This window comes from Octopus bimaculoides, chromosome 9 (assembly GCF_046866305.1).
Source record: "Octopus bimaculoides isolate indiv1 chromosome 9, ASM4686630v1, whole genome shotgun sequence".
Classification (NCBI taxonomy): domain Eukaryota; kingdom Metazoa; phylum Mollusca; class Cephalopoda; order Octopoda; family Octopodidae; genus Octopus; species Octopus bimaculoides.
This window is the reverse complement of record NC_142936.1, coordinates 2,758,794-2,784,229: the sequence shown is the minus strand read 5'-3', so window position 1 is coordinate 2,784,229 and position 25,436 is coordinate 2,758,794. Positions and strand designations below refer to the sequence as shown.

The 25,436-nt window shown below is 34.9% G+C and overlaps 1 protein-coding gene across 19 annotated transcripts in view; it reads left to right on the top strand.

The window, feature by feature from the left end:
* LOC106869147 (5'-AMP-activated protein kinase subunit gamma-1) overlaps window positions 1-25,436 on the top strand; it is a 481,652-nt gene that overhangs the window by 453,632 nt on the left and 2,584 nt on the right. For 11 of the 19 annotated variants that reach the window (XM_089357018.1, XM_089357013.1, XM_089357011.1 and 8 more), the window contains 10 exons: window positions 14,656-14,759; window positions 16,914-16,995; window positions 17,218-17,276; window positions 18,185-18,230; window positions 19,497-19,675; window positions 20,715-20,795; window positions 21,729-21,851; window positions 22,635-22,706; window positions 23,584-23,658; window positions 24,784-24,877. In XM_089357018.1, the coding sequence (XP_089213144.1) occupies window positions 14,656-14,759; window positions 16,914-16,995; window positions 17,218-17,276; window positions 18,185-18,230; window positions 19,497-19,675; window positions 20,715-20,795; window positions 21,729-21,851; window positions 22,635-22,706; window positions 23,584-23,658; window positions 24,784-24,877 (915 nt within the window). Of the gene's footprint in view, window positions 1-14,655; window positions 14,760-16,913; window positions 16,996-17,217; window positions 17,277-18,184; window positions 18,231-19,496; window positions 19,676-20,714; window positions 20,796-21,728; window positions 21,852-22,634; window positions 22,707-23,583; window positions 23,659-24,783; window positions 24,878-25,258; window positions 25,340-25,436 lie in introns of those variants that run through there. The other 8 variants (XM_089357014.1, XM_089357012.1, XM_089357007.1 and 5 more) reach the window with 1 other exon arrangement.

The following is a 25,436-nucleotide window of genomic DNA, read 5'->3' as shown; positions in this document are numbered from 1 at the left end:
TTTGGTACTTATTCTATCAGTCTCTTTTGCCAAACTGCTAAGCTACAAGGATATAAACAAAACAACACCAATTGTCAGGTGGTGGAAGGAGTGGACAAGCACACACACACACACACACACACACACACACACACACACACACACACACACATATATACATACATGCACACACACACACACAGTTTCCATCTACCAAATTCCCTTACAGGGCATTGTTCAGCCTGGGACTATAGTAGAAGACACTTACCCAAAGTGCCACCTAATGGAACTGAACCCAAAATCCACATGATCACAAAGCAAGAAATAATTAACAACATAAAATCACAATTAGAGAACAGAGGCAGATTCTCAGTACAGCAAGTATGCAGTGTTAAGTATTTCATGAAATTAAAAGAAAAAACAATTTTTTGCTTTGCTTTTAATTTTACACTCAAAGTAAATGAAACAGAAGTTAAGAAAAGCGTTTAACTCAAGACCAGTTTGGCCAAGGAAGAAGACTCTTTCCTCTTAACACACATGCAGTACATTGAGTTTCAGTAATGTAGCCTCAGATGTCAGAACAAAGCTGGGATCAATGGTCTTAAGGTAGGACCCAAGATATTGCAGTACGCAAAAGAGAAAAAAAAAGGTGAAGATACAAAAAAAAAAAAAATTGTGCAGCATCTAGCAATTTAGCAGCTGACTACTCAAAGTAAAGTAGTTTGTGCTGGTTTCTACCCCTACTGTAGTTGCATCTGCTGGCCCAGGTATCAGTTGGCAGCACTGCTTATTGCAATTTTATTAGGGCTAGGCAGTCATTTATGTCGTGTTGTCATAACTTTGGTCTTACCTGAAGAATCTTTGATCCCTGCTTATATTGTCTTGATACAAGAGGATACATTACCAAAGTTTTATGTAACACACTGTGTTAACAGATATAATTTTTGCTTAGCCAAACTTTTATTTGAATTAATCTTGCATTATCTTGTAGCTCCAAGATTTTGATGATGTGACTGTTTATATTTTAGAATGACATTGCAGGCCAGACCTGGCCAATTTGAACATAGAAGAGGTAGAATATTTGGGCCGGATATGGCTAGGTTATATGCTAAAAAGTTAAACTTAGTACAGTAGGATGTTCTCGCTTACGTCAGTGTTTTGCGATGGTTCTGTGTTCAGAATGGTTAAATATTCAGGATAAATTTATCCTAGATACAATATGCCAAGAAAGATGGTGAAACGGTTGTGGCTGGAATGCCAGTCGACAGCTGGACACTATTGATATTATAGATTAATGTTTGTATTGGCGATAAAAATAGAAGCTATAACATTTTTCATTTCTATATTTTTATGCACATTTCTACTTAAATGAGACTGTTCTTCTTAGACTGTATGTAAATTTAGATTACTTCCACTCCTCTCTCTCTCTCTCTCTCTCTCTCTCTTTCTCTCTCTCTTTCTCTCTCTCTCTCTCTCTCTCTCTCTCTCTCTCTCCACACACAACTAATGAACTATGACCAAAAAACCAATAACTGGTGAAAGGCTTTCATATATCTTCTCTCTTTACTAAAATTTTCTTTCTATCTCCATGTAGCAAAATATTATAGTATATCATATTTGATAGCATAAAAGATACATGGGTACCCCAATTTAAGTGCATTAGAGCTTATAAATGGTTCGACTTTGCCTATAGACTCCAGGGTGGTTTTTTTTTTTTTTTTTTTCTTGAAAAGTGCCATCTTGTATGCCATTGACTACAGTAATAAGAAATCCTCAATTACCTTATTCTGATGAGATTCAAGTAAATTTGAAATAGCTATATACGAGTTGTTAAATTTGAATATTAAAGACTATACTTGGAATGGGAAAATGAATATTCTATTTATATGGTATACTTGATCTTATCAAATTCAAATTTGCTTCAATTATGGGGAAAAAAAAACTAAATAATATTGACTTTTCACGAGACAGTTCTCTTCCGTGCAATGGCCCAACCAATAAAACAACAGCTTGCTATTTAAGATGTAACTATAGGAAGCCTAGTAAACTATAATCTTTAACTTAGCTCATCCCATGCACAACAATAATCTCAATAAGCTGAATCAAATGTTTACAAAATCGATGCCCCTTCCATTATAGCAAGACACCTGTTTTTGCCTCTCTGTCTTTGTGTCACACTAACCTTTCATCTTAAGTTTCTCTCCTCAAATGCTCCTGCCCCTCTCATAATTCCTTGTCTTGCAAGTTATTTGATGACCCTGCCAGTGTTTGTGCCACATAAAATGTATCCAGTCCACACTGTAAAGTGGTTGGCATTTGGAAGGGCATCCAGCTGTATAAATCATGCCAAAACTAACCTCACCTGTGCTGGTGCCACGTAAAAAAGCATTGAGTCCACTCTGCAGATTGGTTGGTGATAGGAAGGGCATCCAGTTGTAAAAACCCTCCCAAAACAGACATAGTAGCCTAAGGTAGTTTCCTACCTGGCTGGTTCCTGTCAACAGTCCTACCCATGCATGCATGGCAGACCGATGTTAAACGATTATGATGATGAATTCAGATATTACTTTTTATATTGTGCATTTTGTGGACAATATAATGCTATGGGTGCAATACCCTAACCACACAGCCCTCTATATTTGTAGTCCTAGAGCTCAAAAGAAAGCTATATATTCTACTGGTATTAGTGAGAAAAACAAAAAAATAATGCTTCACAAATGAATCCCCTTGGGATATTTATTCTATGTTAGTTTAGACAATCTCTTATCAGTCTTATTGTCAGAAACGCAGTGAACCAGCAGATGGGTTTTGGGAATCTGTGACTGATAACACTATTGTTTGCTATCTGCACAATAAACAAATGAAATACTGAATGATTGGATAAATAGATTATCTTAGTGGCCTGACTATGTATTTATTTCTCAGTTATAGTGAAAACACTACATTTAGGAAATCTGGCACTCCTAACAGTATTCAGAAGAGGCTCCACCCCAGCCATAAAAACCATTGCTTTTATGATTGGAACAGAGCCTGTATCAATGGCCTATGTGGACCTGTAGGGGCCAGAGCAAATGATGAAGTGACTTTTTCCCTTAAACAGTTGCAGGTTGACAGCTGCTGGAAAACCATGGGCAACATCTATATTCTGAAAGGAAGGACCAGGCATAATAGTTAATGCATGGATGAGTGAATATATTATGATTGATGAGAGAAGGTGAGAGAAATGAGCTGGAGCTGTGTGATTAGTGGTGATATCAAACCAACCAGCTCTGATAAGTATGAGGTACTGGCTCACTGAGTAAATGCAACGTCATGACATCTTTGATGCTATCTTAGTAATGTAATGTTGCAACAATCTTGTGGCTATCTTAGTAATGCAGTGTTGCAACAATCTTACTGCTAACGTAGTAATGCAACATCACAGCAAGCTTGCTGCTAACGTAGTAATGCAACATCACAGCAAGCTTGCTGCTAACGTAGTAATGCAACATCACAGCAAGCTTGCTGCAAACTTAGTAATGCAACATTGCAGCAAGCTTGCTGCTAACCTAGTAATGCAACATCACAGCAAGCTTGCTGCTAACCTAGTAATGCAACATCGCAGCATGCTTGCTGCTAACTTAGTAATGCAACATCGCAGCAAGCTTGCTGCTAACTTAGTAATGCAACATCGCAGCAAGCTTGCTGCTAACTTAGTAATGCAACATCACAGCAAGCTTGCTGCTAACCTAGTAATGCAACATCACAGCAAGCTTGCTGCTAACTTAGTAATGCAACATCACAGCAAGCTTGCTGCAAACTTAGTAATGCAACATCGCAGCAAGCTTGCTGCTAACTTAGTAATGCAACATCACAGCAAGCTTGCTGCTGAGTAAATGCAACATCATGACATCTTTGATGCTAACTGAGTAATGCAACATTGCAAAATCTTGCTGCTGAGTAATGTTACATCGCAGCAAGCCTGCTGCTAACCTAGAGGTGTATTATCACAAGTGCCATGCTGCTCACCTAGTGGTGCAATATCATGACAGCCAGCTCATTATATTCCCCTGTTTCATGTTTGTGTCTGTATGTGCGTCTAGTTTTAAACAAATTACAGTGATACAAAAGTTTGAATGGCAGCAGTTTCTAAGCTCCCTTATTTTAGGGTTAAACCTGAAATGATAATGAAATGCTGATTTTTCTGAAAACTTTGAGTCATTTATTCCACTTTATATCTAACTTTGCCTCCCCGGATCAATTTACAGCCTTTCTTCTTTCTTTTCCCCTTTCCCCTCTTCTCTCACTCTTTTTATGGGAAGTTATGAAATCTTTTCAGACAATTTCGACACCTGTGATGGCTTCCATTTAAAATTTAATTCATTGCTCTCAGTAGTCTCATTGTCTGTCTGTTTACTGCTTGATTCTAATTTCAAGAGCTGATTGATTGACTTACAACTCGTCTCCTTAAAGGTGTGTGTGTGTGTGTGTGTGTGTGTGTGTGTGCATATACATATACATATATATCTGATAGTAGTTTGCGGTTATCCTATTCTGCTTGAAAGAATACTACAGTTTCCAGAGAGGCTTCAATATTGACTGCTGTCGTCAATTTTCCATCTTGCTGCAACAGAACATGTAAATATTATTTTCTGACGATAGTCTCACTTTTTATATTTTTTAATGTTACTCTTGCATATGTGTGTGAGTGTGTTTACAAAATTTTCATCAAATGTTTTTGATTTCATGCTTTTAATTATTTTCTTAAGAGTTCCATATTTGCTTTTGTTATATTTTATCAAAATTCTTTTCATTGATAAGTTGCATTACAGTTACTTCACAAATGTAAGAAGTATAAATATATTGATACTTTCACTTCAGTCTAAAATTATTTTAAAAATAAGTATGTTATTGTCTTTATATTAATTCACATATAGTTCAATATATCACTGTATCCACATCCACACACATGCGCGCGTTCTACTGTAGACAAGCTCAGAAATTATGGAAGCAGTATTTCATTCTACAAGTACTTTTGCAGTTTAAGTTTTGGTTTTAATTGTAGCTGTCTCTGTAGTAAAAGTACTCTAAGGTGGAATTCATGTTGCATTTTGCAAATCTAACAGATGCAAGCAGGTGGGAAGAGTGCCTTTATGTTTCTACAATACAGTAACATCAGTCAAAAGATGGGTTTTAATTTTTCTTACTCTATAGTCAAAGCAGAATATTAATTTTACAAATAATACATTTTCAAAGGGTTCTCAGGATTTAATTAATGACAATCTTATGTTTTTTTTCTTTTTTTTTTTTTTCTTTTTCTTGAATTACTTGAAGTATTAGGACAGTGTGAGAAATTGCATAATTTATGCATTGCTTTATAAGCGGAATTGTCAATTAGACGCAAACGGTCCATTTAAGCATGGTATTTTTTCCAATATTTTAAGTAGCTTATGTGTCTATATTGAGGAGATAAAGATTAACACTATTAGCATAATATATATTTTCCAATTTTTTCATCAGAACTTTTTTTCATTTATTTGTATATACAAAATAAATTGCAAAGCTTTTGTGTTTTCATTGACGACCTGTTTAGTTGGCTTGAATATGTTATTACTATTTACTCACCAGGGACAGGCTAGTAGTAAATTGTGTACACATCATACATTCTATTAAACATCAAATGTAGCTATTCAGTCAGTCAGTTAAATTAGCCACTTACAAAAATTTTAACTCTTTTGGTCTTGTTTCATTGATTTAGCAAGCTTTCATGTTTTTTTTTTTTTTTTACCCATTTTATAAATTCATTTATCTTCCATATATTTAGTCTTGTTAACTCTAAAACATTATTAATGATATTCTGTTATGGAACAGCTGTGTGGACAACTTGACTGTCTCCTGCAATATTATGTTGCTTCTTAATCAATTTCTGCAAAAACAGCTATGCTTGCTTAGCTATTTCCAGCTTACCACAACAAAATCACTGTATTTTGGACCTTTTCTTCAAAACGATATCTCAAATTTCTTAATGGTATTTTAGACTTATGTTGGCTGATGTTCGGTCTTTGTAGTTAGATAATAATTATTGTTTGTTTTCTCTTGCCAAGAACTATTAGTTATGAATATTTTTTTTTAATTGCGCATGATCATTAAATTGTTAACGTGCAAGTTGTAATCTGCAAACAACCATCTGACCATACCTGCATGGAGAAACATTGAAAGCATTAATGTCTTCAAATCATCTTCATTGTTCTATGTCTACTTTTGCATGCATGCATGGATCAGACATGAATATATTGGAGCAGGGTTTTCTGTGGCTGGACACCCCTTCTGATAGCAATCCCTCTCGTTTCCAAGCACGGTAATAATCTCCCAGTTTATCAAATAAGCAGCTTGCACATGGTTATGCCAAGTAGTGGAAACAAAAACTGTTTGAATGAGCCTTTTGCTTACAAAGATCATGCAACATTGTGACTTGTCAAGAAGCCTGACCTGCTTTCACAGTGGACTGCTAGCAAAGGGTGCTGTCTGCACAGAAACAGCAAGGCCATTGTTTACAATCAGCAAACGTAAGGGTTGATGACTAGGAGTACATACTCACCTACACATACACCATGCATGCACACAAACACATACACACTCATACATATATGACAGGCTTCTTTCAATTTCTATCTATCAAATCCACTTACAAGGCTTTGGTCAGCCTGGGGCTATAGTAGAACAACACTTGCTCAAGGTGTCATGCAGTCAGATTGAAATCACTATATTGAACTGTTTGGTAGAGATTAAAGAACACAGTAGCTATCCAAGAATGGAAATAAAGTTTATAATACAATTCCAATACATAGGCTGCCAAACCATACTTGTCTGATATATTTTTACTTCTTTATTACAGAAGATGCTTTACAAGATGCAACCACCTCTCTATTTCTCTTTTTCTCTATATATATTTCTCTCTCTCTCTCTCTCTCTCTCTCTCTCTCTCTCTCTCTCTCTCTCTCTCTTTATCTTTATCTTTTTCTCTATATATATTTCTCTCTCTCTCTCTCTCTCTATGCCTTTCCTTGATCAAATGTACTTCAACTCTTAGATTCTCATAATACTCACAGTTAACCTTTTCATCTTGACCATGCACAAGACCTATTTATTGGAGTAGAAGAATAGAATGTTGTGACATTTATTAAATGACTCGTTAGATTATTTTTTTCCTACCATCATATTAAATATCCTGGATAAGTATTTATTATTAAACAGAGAATTACTTAGCGTCTTATTTAATGACTTTTTTCCAAGACCTTAATTATTGATTTCAAAAAAGGAATGGTTCCCAAATATCAATGAAGATTTACCTTACCCTTACAACCCATCTTTCCAACATCCACACCACCCCACCCCACTACCTATGATCACCACCTACTGCAGGTTCCTCCATTCTCCCACATGTGCCAATCTGCACACTCTCCATGACATATCTACCATGCTCCCATTCCTATCTACTCCATTTTCTCTCACCATCACTTACTACAGCTATGTCTTCCCCGTCCCTAGACATCTCCCCTTACACTCTTAAGTAACATCCCCCACCTCAGTCCCAATACATCTCCAATGCCATCTATTTCTCTCTCTCACTCTGTCTCTCTCACTCTGTCTCTCTCACTCTGTCTCTCTCACTCTGTCTCTCTCTGTCTCTCTCACTCTGTCTCTCTCTCTCTGTCTCTCTCTCTCTTTCTCTCTCTCTCTGTCTCTCTCTCTCTTTCTTTCTCTCTCTCTCTCTCTCTCTCTCTCTCTCTCTCTCACCCTGTCTCTCTATCTTTCTCTAACTCTCCTTCCTCATCCTACCGGAGTAGCCATGTATCTCTATTGTTAGACAAATATCTTTGTCCCTTTATTATACTCTAACCGCTCACCTGGCCAACAGTCATTTCCCTTCATCCCACTCCCTCTCTTGGTGACCCTACTGGTGCCATGTAAAAAGCACCCAGTACACTCTGTAAAACGGTTGGCGTTAGGGAAGGCATCCTGCCAAAACAGAGAAATGGAGCCTTGTGTAGCTTTCTAGCTTGCCAGCTCCTGTCAAACCATCTAACCCATGCCAGCATGGAAAAATAGATGTTAGATGACGATGATGATGGTGGCAGCAACGTATAAGAGGCACTTTTTCTCAAAATATCATTTCATGACCTATGTAGAGTTGGGTTTATATATTCATGCTTCAGTGCACTAGAACCATTTTTTTCCTAAATAAGTACTACTGAAAGTGGAGCGGGTTGTGCATCCAACATGCTGGAGCACCTTAAAGTATTGTAGATTCTTAGATAAGTGTTAACAATGAAGTTTTCATGTGGAATAGCGACACTTCTGAGATGACAATTTAAGCAAAAACAAAGAATATGAATCAGATATGGACAGAATCAGGGCTGTGGAGTCGGAGTCAGTAAAACTATACCGACTCTGATTCCGACTCACAATATCTTTATTCTTTGATATAAACCAATTATAACACATAGGCCTACTCAAAGTACAAGCGTATGCATATGCTTTACGAGATATGTAGACCACAAGCACTTAATTGCATAAAGAGGAGTCGGAGTCAGAGGTGCCAATAGTAAAGGAGTCAAAATTTTTTGTCTCGACTCCACAGCTCTGGACAGAATTTCTCATTTGTTATATTTGAGAAGAGTCCTAATTAATAAAGCCAATAAACATACTCACTGATTGATGTTTGTCTTAGAATATATTTCTTTTTTTTCTTTTTTTTTTTCCTTTTTTTTCAATGCATTTGACATCTGCTTTATGCCACCACTCCAATTTTTTACTTGCAAAATCAAATTCAGTTTCTCATTTACTTTAAGAAAATGTGTTTGTTCTAATCATCTGACATTTGATCTACGCAACCAAGTCATAACTGAGACAACAGCAGTCTATTTACTCTTGTTTAATGTGAGAAATTTTGTACAAAACATCAGGGCCAAAATTAATTGGACAGCATTAGACTTGAGTTTAAGAAGGGGGCGGTGTTCATGAGATTTATGATTGCATTTTACTTGAGTAAATATGGTAGGTGAAACATATTTATGTTTCAATAGAGGCAAAATTTCAAAGGGGAATAATGTTATATGGCACAATTTCAGCTGAGTGGGTCAGTCAATTACATCAACCCCGCTGCTCAACTGGTACTTATTTTGTCAACCCCAGAAGAATTTGAACTTAGAGCATAAAGATGAACAAAATACTGTTCAACATTTTGCCTGGTCTGCTAACAATTCTGCCATCTCACCACCTTACAATGGTATATTACTGGTACTTATTTTATCAACATTTAAATGGGTAAACAACAGTTAAATTGGTGAAGATTTGAATATTGTAGAGGAGTGAAACTAAAAACTGTAATACTTTGAAGAATGCTCTGTTGTTTCTTCTGTTTATCTTTCTTAATAAATATTAAAATAAAGCAAACAATACGGTCTTTGCATCACTAAGTTTCTTTGTGTTGAATGGAGCTGAGACTTCTCAAATTACAAAGATGGACTGCTCTGTCTATTCATTTCTTTGGAATGTACACCTTACATTTCAGAAACATAACTGCAAACAAATATTCATAATTGATAAAACAATTACAAAGTTAGTATCCAGCCATAGAGAAAACCTATCTATCTGATCAATAAAGTTATTTCTCTTTCCTCATACACCTGCAATAAGTGTTTACCCATACCCACAATATACTGTATTCGTGTGTTTATTTCAGCGTATACTACAGACTAAGGGTTATCTTTACCCAATGAGTTATTTTTAGGGTCAATATATATTTTAAGGGTTGGGGGTAGATTCAGAATTAAGAGAAAAACATTCAAATATTGTTGGGAAACAATTAGCATAGCCTAATGAATAAGCATGTTGTGAAGTAAACGTAAGTGGTATCAAGTGATAGATTGGCAGGATATGATCTAAATAGAGTTTTGTGGTAACAAGATTGGCTTGCAAAGCTAAAAGCGGTGCCAGTTCTTCTGAAAGTAAAGTGAAGATATATAACTTGGGGGATGGGTGCTTATGATATGTGCCAGTTTTAGATATTGCTAAACAGGTGTGTGATCCTTTCACTACTAGATAAGAATCTTGTCCATTTCAGATTTTTTATTTTTCTGACAGTAAAAAAAACTAAATCTCAGTTTTATAATGTTGGCTAATACCGAATGAATTTGACATGAGAGTTAATCTTCTCTCCTGCTTATCTTTTGCATTCTAAAAATTCTTCAAGCCTATGAATTAAGGACTTATATATATATATATATATATATATATATATATATATATATATTACCTCCTACTTGTTTCTGTCATTAAACTGTAGCCATACTGGGGCATCACCTTCAATTTTAAACAAATAAATCAACCCCCACTAATGTTGTGTTTCTTTTTAAACCTGGTACTTATTCTATCGGTCTCTTTTGCCAAACCACTAAGTTACGGGGATGTAAACATGCCAACACTGGTTGTCAAGCAGTAGTGGGAGACAAAAATCAGACACAAGACACACACACATACATATTCATACACAATGGGCTTCTTTCAGTTTTCGATTACCAAATCCATTCACAATCCACTTTAGTATATTATAGACTTACTAATTATATAATTTATTTATGTGTGTATCATTTTTGCTTCATTATTTTTTCTTGAGGTGTTTGAATTATACATATAATCACACAGTATGAAGGTCATGAAAGCACTTCAAATTTTAATGAGTAACTGAATAATGTGGTACAGATTTGGCATTGAAGTTCACTTGAAGCCACATAGTTTTAGGTTTGGTCCCAGTGCTTGACACTTTTGGCACAATTGTCTTCTACTATAGCCTTAGTTTGGTCACCGTATTAGTGGAATTTGGTTTGTGGAAACTGCAAGAATTGTGTGTGTCTGTCCCTCTGGTCATCCACCCTTTGTGTTATTGTTTACTTTAGTCTAAAAACCAATTTTGTTTGTGTTGTCCTTTATATCTCTGATTTAGTGGTTCAGCAAACAGCAACTGATAGAATATGTACTACATTGAAATGAGTTGTAGGGTCAACATTATCAGCTAAAATCGTTTGAAGGTGGTAGAGACCCCAATGTGACTGCTCCCTAATGACTACAACATCATTGTTTAACGTCTGCTTTCCATGCTGGCATGGGTTGGACCAGTGAAAGAATATCTATGCCTTTGAAGTAATTAACAGGCTTGAACTCCAGTACTTTTATCCCTGATCTGACTCCATAACTTTCCCTTTTCTTCACCACCCCCCTTTTAATCAGAAATGATTAATTTAACAAGCATTATTGAGATGTTTTGTTTTCTTCGTATTGTGTTGACTCAAGTGACTCAAATACTGTTACGATAACTTATTGATATTTTAGTTCCAAGTTATAAACAAATGTATATCTTCCATCTACCTGCATCTGGCGCGTTGCCTGGTATTTTTCCTATGAATAGGAAATTGCTGTCTTCCATCAATGACTGTCTAACTGCTAGCCTGCCATGAAATACAAGTAAAAAAAACATAAAGTATTGCATTTGTTTCTTTATTGATTTATAGGAGTGTACACAACAAATATATACAAGAAATATTTGGTTTGTAAATGGAGAGGTTAGATTTCCTATTATTGTTAGTGTATGCATTTTAGGTGTTGATTCTGAATCCTTCTCATGTGCTTTTAATTAAGGGATGGAACTTATATGTCTGTTTGCATGTGTTGTGCCTCCTTGTCTTGACATGGCATGATAATTGTAAACAAGTGTCACTGTCATACAGGGACATTTGCTTCCAATCTCCCATTGAAAATGCATCTAGTCAAGGAGACAGCTAGTTGGTGACAGGGAGCAGCATCTGGCCATAGAAAATCTGCCTCAATGAATTCTGTCTGATCCATGCAAGCATGAGAAAATGAAAGTCAAAACAATGATGGTGATGATTACATTATCTGCACATAGTTAAGCTCGCTTGTATGGATTAAGACTAATAGAAAAACAAAAACAAAAACAATTGGTAATTTAGAACCGTGTGCAAACTAACTTTGCTACAAGTAATACAACAAAGAACAATCAGTCTGTTACCAAAATAAAAGAGGAGGCGAATAAATAGACAGAAACATTTTTAACAAACATGTGAGTTATTGTACTCTAGTTATATTCACAAGCGTATCAACCATAGCCTTAAAAAAATAGTGAAATGAGAACAAGTGTAAACATTGGTGAGGCTTAGTGAATGAAATATTTTGCTTCTATTAATAACCATTAACAATCACTTCAGAAGTGTATATGAAAGTAGTAGCTAACAGTACAGCCTACATAATTAGGCACCAGAATTTAGAAGAGAAAATAGGATTTTATTTTGCAACCAGTTTGACTAATACTGAAGTAGGACTGAAATGGCATAGAAAACTAAAAACTGGACCCTCATATTTCTGGATTAAGGGTATTATATTTTGGTGTGCACATATGACCAAAGATACCTATGTGGGTTTGGCATGAACACAGAGAAATGAAAATAAGTAGGACCAGGTTGAGTTCTAGATTTAAGCAATTTTACTTTATTAAACCAATACCATGAGGTCAAACTTGAGATACTTGTTACAATATCAATAAATATTACAGTTCAGCTTATAAAAATCTAAAGATTTTAATAAACAATACTTGATTAAAAAATGCAGTATATTGATTCACTACTGAAGAACATACTTTGAACCATTCTAAAACGTTCCAGTTTATAATCACAAATAAATGAATTCAGTTGGATTGCCTATGTTCAGCCCATTGCAGGATGAAGGCCTCAGCACGTTCTCTCCACCTTCTGATGTGAAGGCTGTGAATCAAAGCTTGACATTATACTAGTTGGATGAGCCTACCTTGCCACACTGGCTCTTCATCAGTGTTTCTCAAACTATCTGATGTGGTGTACCGGCAGTTTTGTTTTTTTCCCCAATATACCAAGGACTGGTAATATTAATTTATACCAGAAACAATATATATAATGAATATAATAAAAGTTGACAATTTTTTTTATCTTATATTTATTTTGTAAACAAATAATACAGTGTTACATAAGCATTTTATAATGCTTCTTTCTTTTCTGGAAACTTGCCACGTACCAGCAGCTGATGGCTCACAGACTGGCACCAGTCCACAGACCACCACTTCAAGTAGCACTGCTCTACTTGGCATAGTAGATGGGTGCAGTTTTCATACTCTTACCCAGGAGTAGTTAAGTTGATTACATTGGCCCCCAGTACTCAACCGGTACTTATTTTATCCACCTATATGAATTTCATTTGTTGAATAGTATAATAAGCTCCAAACACACAAGTTATCAACTGATAACTGATTTACTCACATAAGAAAAAACCAACAGAAAATACATGTTAGTGTTTCTGTAAACCTTCACATGCATATACATCTATATAAGTATATTGTATGCTGAATGCCATAAATGCAGCAATATTAAACAACTTATTGACTTTTAATATTGGAACTGGGCCACAAGTTTCAAAGGAAACATACTGTGAGTTTAGTAAAGTGTTTGATTGAGACATTGATACAGGAAGGAAGAAAAACAAAGTCAAACCTGACAGAATTGAAACGGATTTTTTTCTTTCTTCTTTTTCATTTTATTTTCTCACTTGTTGGGTCTGAAAGACCAGAGGGATTGTTACATAGACTAGTGGCACCTTGGGCCAGTGTCTTCTACTATAGCCTTGGGCCAACTAAAGCCTTGTGAGTGGTAGACGGAAACTGAAAGAAGCCCGTCGTATATGTTGGTGTGCTTGTGTATTAAGTGAGGTGAAAGAAATATGACTTTAACCCTTTAGCATTTAAACCAGCCATATCAGTCACAAAGATTCTTTGTGTTTCATGTTCAGACTGGCCAAATCCAGCCTCTCACACCTACCCCATAGTGTCATTCTAAAAATAAACCGTCACATCATCAGTATCTCAAAGCTATGGTGATACATGATTAATTAAAACAATGTCAATTACATTTGAGGAGTAATCTGAATGCTAAAGTGTTAACGAAGGTCTAATAAATCACATTAGAATGATTTGGTGTGCTATTTTAATTGAATTTGTGTGGTTTGCATTTAGGAGATAAATATTCTTAAAATTAATCATCTTTGACTAAAATCAAGATTATGTGAGATGAACAAAATTATTGTTTGTTTTAAACTCTTATGTATTCCCACCCATCTTTATACAATGGTGGGTAGCCATGTTTCTTTATTGCACCTCTGCTTGTCTCTCTGTACCCTTTCAACACTTGGCATAAAACCACCTCCCCTTCTCAAATACTCTGCCACTTTGTAGTGGTGGGGGGGGGGGGGTTCTTTTTCCCCTGTTCTTTTTCTTCTTATAATTTACTTGGCAATCTCACTGGTGCCAGTGGAATGATAAAAGCTCCCGGTACACTCTGTAAAGTGGTTGGCACTAAGAAGGTCGGCCAGCAGTAGAAACCATGCCAAAGCTGTCACTGAAACACGAAGCATCCCCGAGGCCTGCTGGATGCTGTCAAACCATCCAACCCATGCCAGTTTGGAAAATAGGTGTTAAATGAGGATGATGTTGACACATAAAAAGATTACTTCCTTAAAATTAAATGCTACCTTTTTCCTTTGCAACTTAATCCATATGATCGATTCTCTAAAGTAACCTATATTTTCTCTTTATTTCAGATGAGAGTCACAAGCAGATGTTTGCCAAATTCATGAAATCACACAAATGCTATGACCTCATTCCAACAAGTGCAAAATTAGTGATATTTGATACACAATTAATGGTAATTGTTTGATTCTTTTTATTTAATTTTTTTGTACCTCCCTTCATAAGATAAAAGTTTACTTTTAAATATTTTTAGAACTACTGAAGATTTGAATGTTTTTAAAATTCCATGCTAGTAAATCTACTTTCCATACAGAAATCAGAGCCAGTAATATTTAGCGTGTATCTGTGATCGTTTAGTATATGAACACAATGAAATATTCCCAGTTATGTCAAAGAATTTTATTTAAAAGACATAAATGATTCTGAATACGTGCTCTCTCTCTCTCTCTTTCTCTCTCTCTCTCTTTCTCTCTCTCTTTCTCTCTCTCTCTCTCTCTCTCTCTCTCTGCTTAGAAGAGGAAGGGTAGTGACTAGTGTTGGAGTAAGTTGTCCTTACACTGGAGACCTGGTCCAAATGCTTCCAACAGTGTAGACTCTACTAAAGGTACCTGAGTGCCAGGTGGAGATGTCAAGCCAAGGTGACGGAGTAAGTCTGCTCTGCAGGTGCAAAACCTATTTTTAGGAAAATGAGCAATGTGAGTTATTGATTGCATTCATGTTTCTCCTAATAATGTTTGACAACCAGAAACCAAAACTAGGTTCTAAACAAACTAACAAAGGAGCTTTCATAAAGTCGCTTGATATGCTAGAAATCACAGCCACATTTTCCTTGAATCACACCCTACTATCTTAAAGATGTTTAAGATTACATCTTAGATGATATAATATTAAAATTATGATGCTTGAACATAAAAAAGAAAAAGGAGTTGTATCGTTAAGGAGCTAACTTTGTAACCATGTTGTTTTGGGTTCAATTCCACTGCATGGCACCTTGAGCAAGTGTCTTATACTATAGCCCTGGACCAATCAATGCCTTGTAAGTGAAACTGTGTGGCAGGCTGCTCTGTATGTGTGTGTCCTTGTGTCTGTATTTGTCCCCTTCCACCACTTGACAACCAGGGACTGAACCAGGAACCATGTGGTTGGAAGGCAAGCTTCTTAACCACACAGCCACATTTGCATCTTATAAAAAATGCAATAAAAAGTTAGCACTAATTTAAAGTGGTTGAAAGAAGAGACATTATTCTAGAAAGACAAATTACGAACATCTTCTTCCAAGATAATCCTTTATTTCACAATTTTTGTTATTTATTGACAATGCTTTGGATTCTCAATCTTTGCATGTCTTTATGTGATGTGTAATTACGACAATGATGATGATTGACTGTTCAATTGTTGTATTGCTTCATGAGTGTTTCTTTTCCGAGATTGCTGTAGGATAGAATGCTTCTATCAATCTGCTGAATGATTGATAAATGACTAATGTCAGCCTTCACAGGAGTTGTTTATCTTGGAGTAGTGGGTCTCAACTGAGGTCCACATGACGCTTGTGAGTGTGGGGGTGGGGTGGGAGTTCCGTATGAGATTTAGTTCTTAAAACTTATGTGCAATAAATTGTCTGGACTTCTACAAGACACAAAATGTCTTAATAATTTCTTTGTTAAATATTGACTGGTTATGAGTATTCACCCAGGTAAAATTGGAATCAAAGAGGTCTTTGGACTAAAAAGGGTTGAGAACCCTTGCTTTAAAGGTATCTTCCTGGGCTTCAGCAAAATAATTTCAAAGTGTACAATCAAAGACAGGAAGTTATTTAGTCTCAAAAGTACTTTGATCAAGGAGACCAATGATCGAAAGCATCCCAGTTATGACCATCCTGTCTTTTACCTATGTGCAGAGAACTTCAGCTTAGGTGTTTTCACCCTAGGTTCAATTCTACTGGCCAAAAAATTAGAAAAAGATATTTTGTTCAAGCGAAAGAAACCGTTTGCAATGTAGATGAACAGTGGTTGGTGGAGAGGATTTCCATATTTAGTAAAACTGTGATCTACGTTGTTTCAAAACACTCTCTTTTGAAGAATGAAGTTATTTTAGTACAACTGAAATTTTGATTGTTTTTATTCAGGATTTTAATTTTTAGTCAATATTTATAACTTGGTATATATTTGTAACTTGCTTCTGTACATTACTCCATGGGTCCCACCATTTGCTACACCAGCTATCTTGTATTTGCTCTCCTTCACTTTGTGGTTTTATTCCACCAACAGCTACTCTGGCTTGTTGTTCACGCGTCCAGAAATCACTGAATGTTGTTTTTAATTTGTTTCAGGTTAAGAAAGCATTTTTTGCTCTTGTCTACAACGGAGTAAGAGCAGCACCTCTGTGGGACAGTGCAAAGCAAGATTATGTCGGTAAGTTGTTACAGCAGTGAATTCTTTTCCATTATTTAAAACATTTCATGTAACTTAATACTTATATATGTATCCTCAACAAATATCCAAGCTATGTATCTGCAAATGTGTACATGCATACCTACAACTGTTATTAAATTATCAATCCATAAGTTATATTTTCTAGAATTTAAGTCAAGCATATTTTTCACTTTAATATCCTGACCTTATTCTCTCTTACAGGCATGTTAACGATTACTGATTTTATTAGTATTCTGCAGAAGTACTACAAAGCTCCTTTAGTAAGTATTTTTACACCATTTCAAAATACATTTTGTTTGTTTGTTTGTTTTGTTGAAAATTACCAATTAGTTTAAAATACTGTTTTCTTTTTGTTTTTGTTTTTGTTTTTGTTTTTTTACAAGTTTTGAGGTGTGGACTGTGGTCATGCTGGGACCATCACTATCAAAAGTATCAGTTGATTATATTGGCACCAGTACTTTGTTTCGTATTTATTTTATTGATTCCATAAAGATCAAACGGCAAAGTTGATCTTTGCATAAAGAGTTATTAGCTATGCTTAAACTAAACACCACAAGTAGTCTTGTTTGATGCTCTGATTCTGATCAAACTCACCAATACCTGTACACAATCCCTTCTCTCTCTCTCACCTATATTTGTAGCTACCAAATTTTACCAGCTATCCTTTCCAACACAAGGCTGTGGTAGAAAGCAGAATTATGTGACTGGAAAGCAAATTTCTTAACCACAGGCCATGCCTCCCATACTTTGAAATTTTATAGAGAAATAGTAACGATTGTTCCAGTAAAGCCATATTTAATACATTCAAATGCACTCAGATGTGAGAAAACCTGCTATGGAGATAGCCCCAGGAGAAAATTCTCATCTCAGACATAGGTGTAAACACAAGAGGAGTTGTAAATGATATCATTGGATTGTCAGACATGCATTTCTGTGTCACTTCACTTTGGACATTACACTTTGTCAGCTATGAACACCAAATGTCATTCACAGCCTGATAAGAACAAAATTATTCTTTTTGAAACAGCAAATGGAATATTATGCTGGTGTGTACAGAGCTTAGTCAAACTAGAATCAAATAATGTTGCAAAAAGCTGTGTTGAATGAAATGTATTTGTGTAAAGTCACATTGAACTGACTTTTATACTTAAATATTTTATAATTTCAGGCTCATATGGAAGAATTAGAAGAACACAAAATTGATACTTGGAGAGGTATGTCCATGGTTACAATAATCTTTCCATTCTAATATACAGGTTTAGGTTTCTTAATTGAGAACTTAAGATTGAAATCTGTCTTTAAGAAGGTGTTTTGGGTAATAAACATGGTTGAGGCAAAGAGGTCATGTTCAAACTGACTCATCCATATTCATTTAACTATCTAATATATTGCTTTCCATATTCAATTGACTATCCAATCTATTGCTTTCAAATTTTAGCACAAGGCCAGCAATTTCGTGGTGAGGTCATAAGTTGATTACATCGACCCCAGTACTCATCTGGTACTTATTCTATCAACCCCAAAAGAATGAAAGGTAAATTGACCTCAGTGCTATTTGAACTCAGAACATTTAGATGGACAAAATGCTGCTAAGTATTTTGCTGGACATGCTGACAATTCTGCCAACTCACCACCTTGATATTTCTCATTGTGAAGCGGCAGCATTTCGTCTGTCTTTACATTCTGAGTTCAGATTCCACCAAGGTCAACTTTGCCATTCACCCTTTTCAGCTCAATAACATAAATACCAGCTGAACACTGGAGTTAATGTAATCAACTTACCCCCTCCCCTGGGCTTGCTGGCCTTGTGCCAAAATTTGAAACCACTATATTATCTTATGAGACGACAAATAATCTTACAAAGCTTCATGCTTCTATCTTTTCATTTACCTTAGTTTCAGACTTTGAAACTATTCAGTGCAAACATTCTCACTTTAGCTGCCCAATCCAATAGAATAATTGGTTTTGTATGATGAGTTACTTCTTTTTCAGCTATTCTTAGTTTCAACTACCTCATTGCTCTTATCAACATTGTTATTAGCAGTTTTGGGATTGGCAACCAACCTACAGCATTTATTCTCAGTTTTCTATTTTCATGTATAAGTCTTGATTTCTATATATCTTTATTTCTATAGTTTTACGTATTCTTTGTCGATGAATGGCCTTAGCAGTTTCGTTGGTATTTGGTGAATAGTTCTTAGAGTTTTTGCTTTTTATTTCAATAGTTTCTTTGAATGCTTTTCAACAAGAATTCTGATTAATAAAACATAGAATGGATGGATATTAAAAGACAAAGATTTAACATATTTATTCAGTATTTTGAGAAAAATAATTTTACTGCTTACATTAAATATAAGGTAGAAGAGAATTTCTAAGTTTCACAGTTATAAGAAGACAATGATTTTCTAAACATGGATTCTTGAATTTTATCTGTCAATGATCTTGAAACAAACTGATTTTTTTTTTTTAAACTTTTTCAGAAGTTTTAAAGGACAAACAAAAACCATTTGTTCACATAGAGCCTGATGCTAGTTTATTTGAAGCTGTGAAAACATTAATAATGAACCATGTTCATCGGTTGCCTGTGATTGACAAAAACACGGGCAATGCTATATATATATTAACGCATAAAAGGATCTTAAGATTTATGTATCTTTATGTAAGTAGACCTTTATTGATTGTCTTGATTTTGTTTCTGTTCAAATATTAACATTTTTAATACAACACACACTCTCTCTCTCTCTCTCTTCATACACACACACACACACACACACACAGTCAGTCTACTTGCTAGAAATCATAACCAAATTTTCTTTGGCATGATATTGCCTGAAAAACAGAAATGCCACCTACAAAGGTTTTTAAACAAAAACACATAACTATAAAAGTTTCCTTCAAACTTTCAATTTCATATTTCAAAAAATATTCTGACAGTGAATATTCAAAAGAAAATCAGGCATGGCTTACCCCCTGATGATCAAAACAACCAATTCTAGAGTACAGGGTTTTGGAGCCTTTCAATTATACTGTATTAAAGAATTCTATACTATTACACCAAGAAAATTACCTCAATTTAACAGTTGAACAACTTGGAAAAGTTAAAAGACACTTAGTGATTTATAAAGAACTTGGCATGGTTTACTGCCAAACTTTAAGACTTAGTACTATAACATCTTGGGGTTCAAAGGCCCCACAGCTTCTTCAGTACCTTCCCACTAGATCAAAATAGTAGAACAAATCATTCTCTAATGTATTTCGATTTTGAAAATAATCAAAAATGTACCTGAGATTCAGTGAAATAACTAATTTTATTATCATGCTGCTGTTTAGAATATTTCAATTTGAGAAATATGGGAGATAACTCTGGAATGATTTAGTTTCAACATCTTAAAAGACCTTTCCATAAAATTGAGAGGGATGGTCTGTAACTGGAGATTTTTTTATCACAGATCTTGGAGGTACTCTCAATCATCTTAGTATCAAAAATGTCATGTCTTAATTGTTTAAATAGCAGTAAAAAAAGAAAAAAACACTTTAAACTGAAATTTAAAATGTAACTTAAAAATGAAATTTTGAATTCCTCCTCAGTATTTTATCCGGTCAGAAGAGCTTCTATATTTTTGTGTCAGCCTAATTAAGAAATCAATTTTTTAAATCTTTTAACTATATTTTTAATTAATTTTTTTTTTTTTCTTCAGATTAATGACCTCCCTAGACCAGATTTCATGCATCAGACTTTGGCTGAGCTCAATATCGGAACTTATGAGAATATTATCACAGTAAGTAAATGTATTATCATTTTTCAGACAAAGGTTTAAATTATAAAATAAATTTCTTTAAGATGTATTAAAATCTTCCTGGATTTAGAGCATTTAATGACTCACAATTATTTCCACTCTGTACCCTTTGAAATAATTAGAAGTTTATTATTGTTATTGTGGTGAGCTGGCAGAATCGTTACAATGTTGGACAAAATGCCTAGTGGTATTTCTTATGAATCATTACATTGTGAGTTCAAATTCTACTGCAGTAGATTTTTCTTTTCATTCTTTCGTAGTTAATAAAATAAGTACCAGTGGAAGACTAGGGTCAGTGTTATTTGACTTACTCCTCCTCTAACATTGCTGGCCTTGTGCAAAAATTTGAAGCCATTCTTCTTATTTGCCTGGTGGCTGTGGTGAAAGAAGTTGTTTGGTGGACAAAGCTGAAAGGCATGAGGACAGATCCATTCCTCTTTGGTAGAGCTCTCATTGACTTCTTCAAGTTTAACTTGAAAAGGAAATTGAGAGTGGAGGGAGAAGTGTTGTCCTCGAGTGAGTTTATTGAAAGATGGGTGAAAGTTGTGAAAATGGCAAGAGTGGATGGTACCTCTTTAAGTGTAGACTTGTGAGTCAGAGAGAAGGAATTGGAGAGGGCACTTGCTCGTGTGGTTCCTAGATTATCCCTAGAGGCCTTCCTGTATCAGGAGGGCCACATCTCTATCATCCTCCCCACTACATTTTTTTAAAAAACTTTTGTATGTTATGCATTTATCCCTTTTTTTTCCAGTGTATACTGTGTATACTTTATTTCTTTCTTTCCTCCCTTTTTTTTTTTACCATTTCATTATATGTAAAACCTCTTTTATGTCTGTCTTGGTATTGTCCTCCCTCGTCTTTTGCCCTTGTGGCAAATAAATAAAACCATTCTTCTTATCTTATTATTTGTTTCAGGCTGGGCCAGACACACCAATCATCAAAGCATTAAACTTATTTGTAGAACATCGTATATCAGCACTACCAGTAGTTGATGAACAGGGCAAAGTCGTAGATGTATATGCTAAATTTGATGTGATTGTAAGTAACATTCAGTTGAATATTTCTTTTATTGAGTGCTAAGTAAATGCTGTACTAGAGAAATTACTAAATAATTCATGTGTATGATTCAGCTCACTTGATTGTTTACAATAAGTCAAAAGATTATCTAGAACATTCTTAGATACTGTCTTGGTGAAGACAACAAGAAATCCATCCACTATAGAAACTTTCGTCATTTAACGTTCACTTTTTCATACTTGCATGGGCCAAATGGAATTTGATGGAACAAGATTTTCTACAGTTGGTTGCCCTTCCTGTTGCCAACCCCAGCATGGTTGCATTCCAATGACTGAAACCAGTAAAGGATAAAAGACACATGCACACACAATACTCTTCCCTCTTTCTCTTTAATTTTTTTGTCTCTATTTTTCTCTCCCCCTTACTTCTTTCATTCAAATACTGTACAGAAAGAGGAAAAGATTTTAACATTGTAAATAACGAATGATCCAAAACAATTTTTCTTCACTATAAAACATTCCTGCTGAAAAGTGTTCCATGTTATAAAATAGAACATTGTCTTGAATGGCACAACAATGCAGAGTGGACTATAATAACTGTTATAATTTAATTACTCATAGTCTAATATAATATTGTATCAGACTATGAATAATTAAATTATAGCAGTTATTATAGTCACTCTGCATTGTTGTGCCATTCAAGACATGTTATATTTTACAAACAATACACAATGCTTCAAGCGAACTACAATATTCTCCAGTTCCATGATATGTTTCAAATAATTCTTACCTTTTTTTTTTACAGAATCTTGCTGCTGAAAAGACATACAATAATTTAGATGTTACAATATCTCAAGCTTTAGAACATAGAACAGCTGTAAGTATTGCCTTGCATCACATTATTTTCATATTCAAATTACTCTGTAAAAAGACTTTTTTTTTTCTTAAAGAATTCTATTTTCATTATGGAAAATTTGCTTTGGGTTCCTGTGTGTTCTATTAGGACTGAAGTGATGTATCCTATAACTCAGTGGTTCTCAACTGGGGACCATGTAAGCTACAAGACATGAAATATTCTGACAATTCTTTTTATACAATTCCTGATGATATCCAATTACAAAAATATAATGGGACTTATTTAGAACCTCAAATGGGTATGGGTGTCCATTAGAGTGAAATAAGAATCGAAGGAATCCACAGGCAAAAAGTGGTTGAGAACCACTACTATAAATGATATGCTGTGTTCAAGAAGGTCTGCCCATCATAGCAAAGCTGAGGTTCTTTTCTACTCTAGGCACAAGGCCCGAAATTTCTAGGGGCAGGGTCCAGTCGATTAGATTGACCCCAGTATGCAACTGGTACTTAATTTATCGACCCCGAAAGGCACAAGGGCTGCAGCTTTTAGTGGAGGGGTCAGTTGATACCACCAGGCTTTAGTATTTGACTGGTACTTTATTTAATAAACCTTGGATCAAGGAAAAGCAAAGACTGCCCTTGGTGGAATTCGAACTCAGAATATAAAGAGTTGAAACAAATTGCAAAGAATTTTTTCTTTTTCCCAAACACTGATTCTAACGGCTCTAAAACCATAAAAATAATTTGTAAATTTTCTTCAGAATTGAGAAAATTATGAGACTGAGTAATAAATTTGTCTATAGTTTTCACTGACATTCTTCAAAAATATTATAATAAATGTACATTTTCATTTTTTTGAAAAACTGAATTTTTTTTTTTTTTTTTCTGTTTTTTGGTAGGGATTTGAAGGTGTTGTTAAATGTCAGAATACCGAAACCTTGAACATAATAATAGAAAGACTTGTGATGGCTGAGGTAAGTTAGATTGCAACCATATTATTCTACTTTAATTAACATTAGAGTTAATTAAAGTTAATAGTCCTGTAAACCACTACGCCATATGCCCGTGGGCATATGGCGTAGTGGTTAAGAGCGCAGGCTACTAACCCCAAGATTCCGAGTTCGATTCCAGGCAGTGACCTGAATAATAATAATAATTATGATAACATCGAAAAATACCTTAAGAATGAGAATGTCTCTTAAATATAGAACTGTAAATCAGTCCCTGTTATTCTGATATATTATTCTGATGCAAGTGTAACTTTTCCAAAATGAGAAATACTTGGCCATTGCTGATTAGCCATACTGACTTCTAGAATGATGAAGCTTCTTTAGCTGAAAGTGAATTAAAATAATCTTAAAGCAAATTAAAAGAATCTCAAAGAAATTAAAATGACCTTGGAACAAATTTTTCAAAAATTACCTCAAAATCACAGTATTTATGTAGCTCCTCTACATCAAGAAAACTACTCTGCTCTGGCCCCTTCTCACATACTTTTTAGCCTTTGTCACCTTGTGTAAAGGGACTCTTTCAAAGTTCATAGTCCTGTAAATCTGTACGATAGTGTCACTTGTGTTGGTGGCACAACAAAAAGCACTTACTATATACTGTACAGTGGTTGGTGTTGGGGAGAGCATCCATTCATATGTTGCTATGGTATATTGTCGTCGTCGTTTAATGTCTGCTTCCCATGCTGGCATGGGTTGGGCAGTTTGAGGACTGGCAAGCCAGGAGGCTGCACTCCAATCTGATTTGGCAAGGTTTCTACTGATGGATGCCCTACCTAATGCCAACTACTCCAGGAGTGTAGTGGGTGCTTTTTACATGTCACTGGCACAGATGCCAGCCACGCTCAAATGGTTCTTTTTACATGCCACCAGCACAGGTGCCATAAGTGCTTTATGTTGTTTCATTTATATTTATGTAATTATATTTTAATTATTTTCAAAATCTACCAAATTCTTTGAATATTTTATCAACAGTTAATAAACTGACATGGTGTGGATTTTTTATTTTTTAATTCCTCTTAAAATACATAAACAATATCTATTTCTGAGTTAACTTTTCTTAATAAGTTTCAATATTTATTACATTTTCAGGTTCATCGGCTTGTGGTTGTTGATAAAGAAGATCACGTCAAGGGAATTCTGTCTTTATCCGATCTACTCACTTTCTTAGTTCTTAATCCAATGGGTAAAATATGAATTATTTTTTCTATTTACATTTAACTTTCTCCCTGCTTTATGAACATGGAGAGGTTTTCAATTATATTGTTTCTCTTTGTTTTCTATTCAGCTTTTGGGGCCTTTTTTTTTTTTTTTTTTTTTTGGCAATATTAACCAGATAGAGGGTTTATTTTTACCATTGCTCTAGCATGGCATTCTTTACCCTGTTTTAGTATAGTTTTTAGTTTTTCACAATTTTACTTTCTTTACAACTGCCTCATCATTTCAGCCTCTAAGACAGAAAACTGTTTAATGTAATGTTTATAATTTGTAGCTGTGTCTAAGTTTCGTGTAAATTCTTAATTAGATATTTTTTTAGTTCTACAATAAATACTTTATATTTTTCTAGTTACATAAAGCAGTGGTACTCAAAGTGATGGTCCACAGACTGGCACCAGTCCGCAAGCCATCAGCTGCTGGTACGTGGCAAGTTTCCAGAAAAGAAAGAAACATTATAAAATGCTTATGTAATATTGTATTATTTATTTACAAAATAAATATAAGATAAAAAAAAAATTGTCAACTTT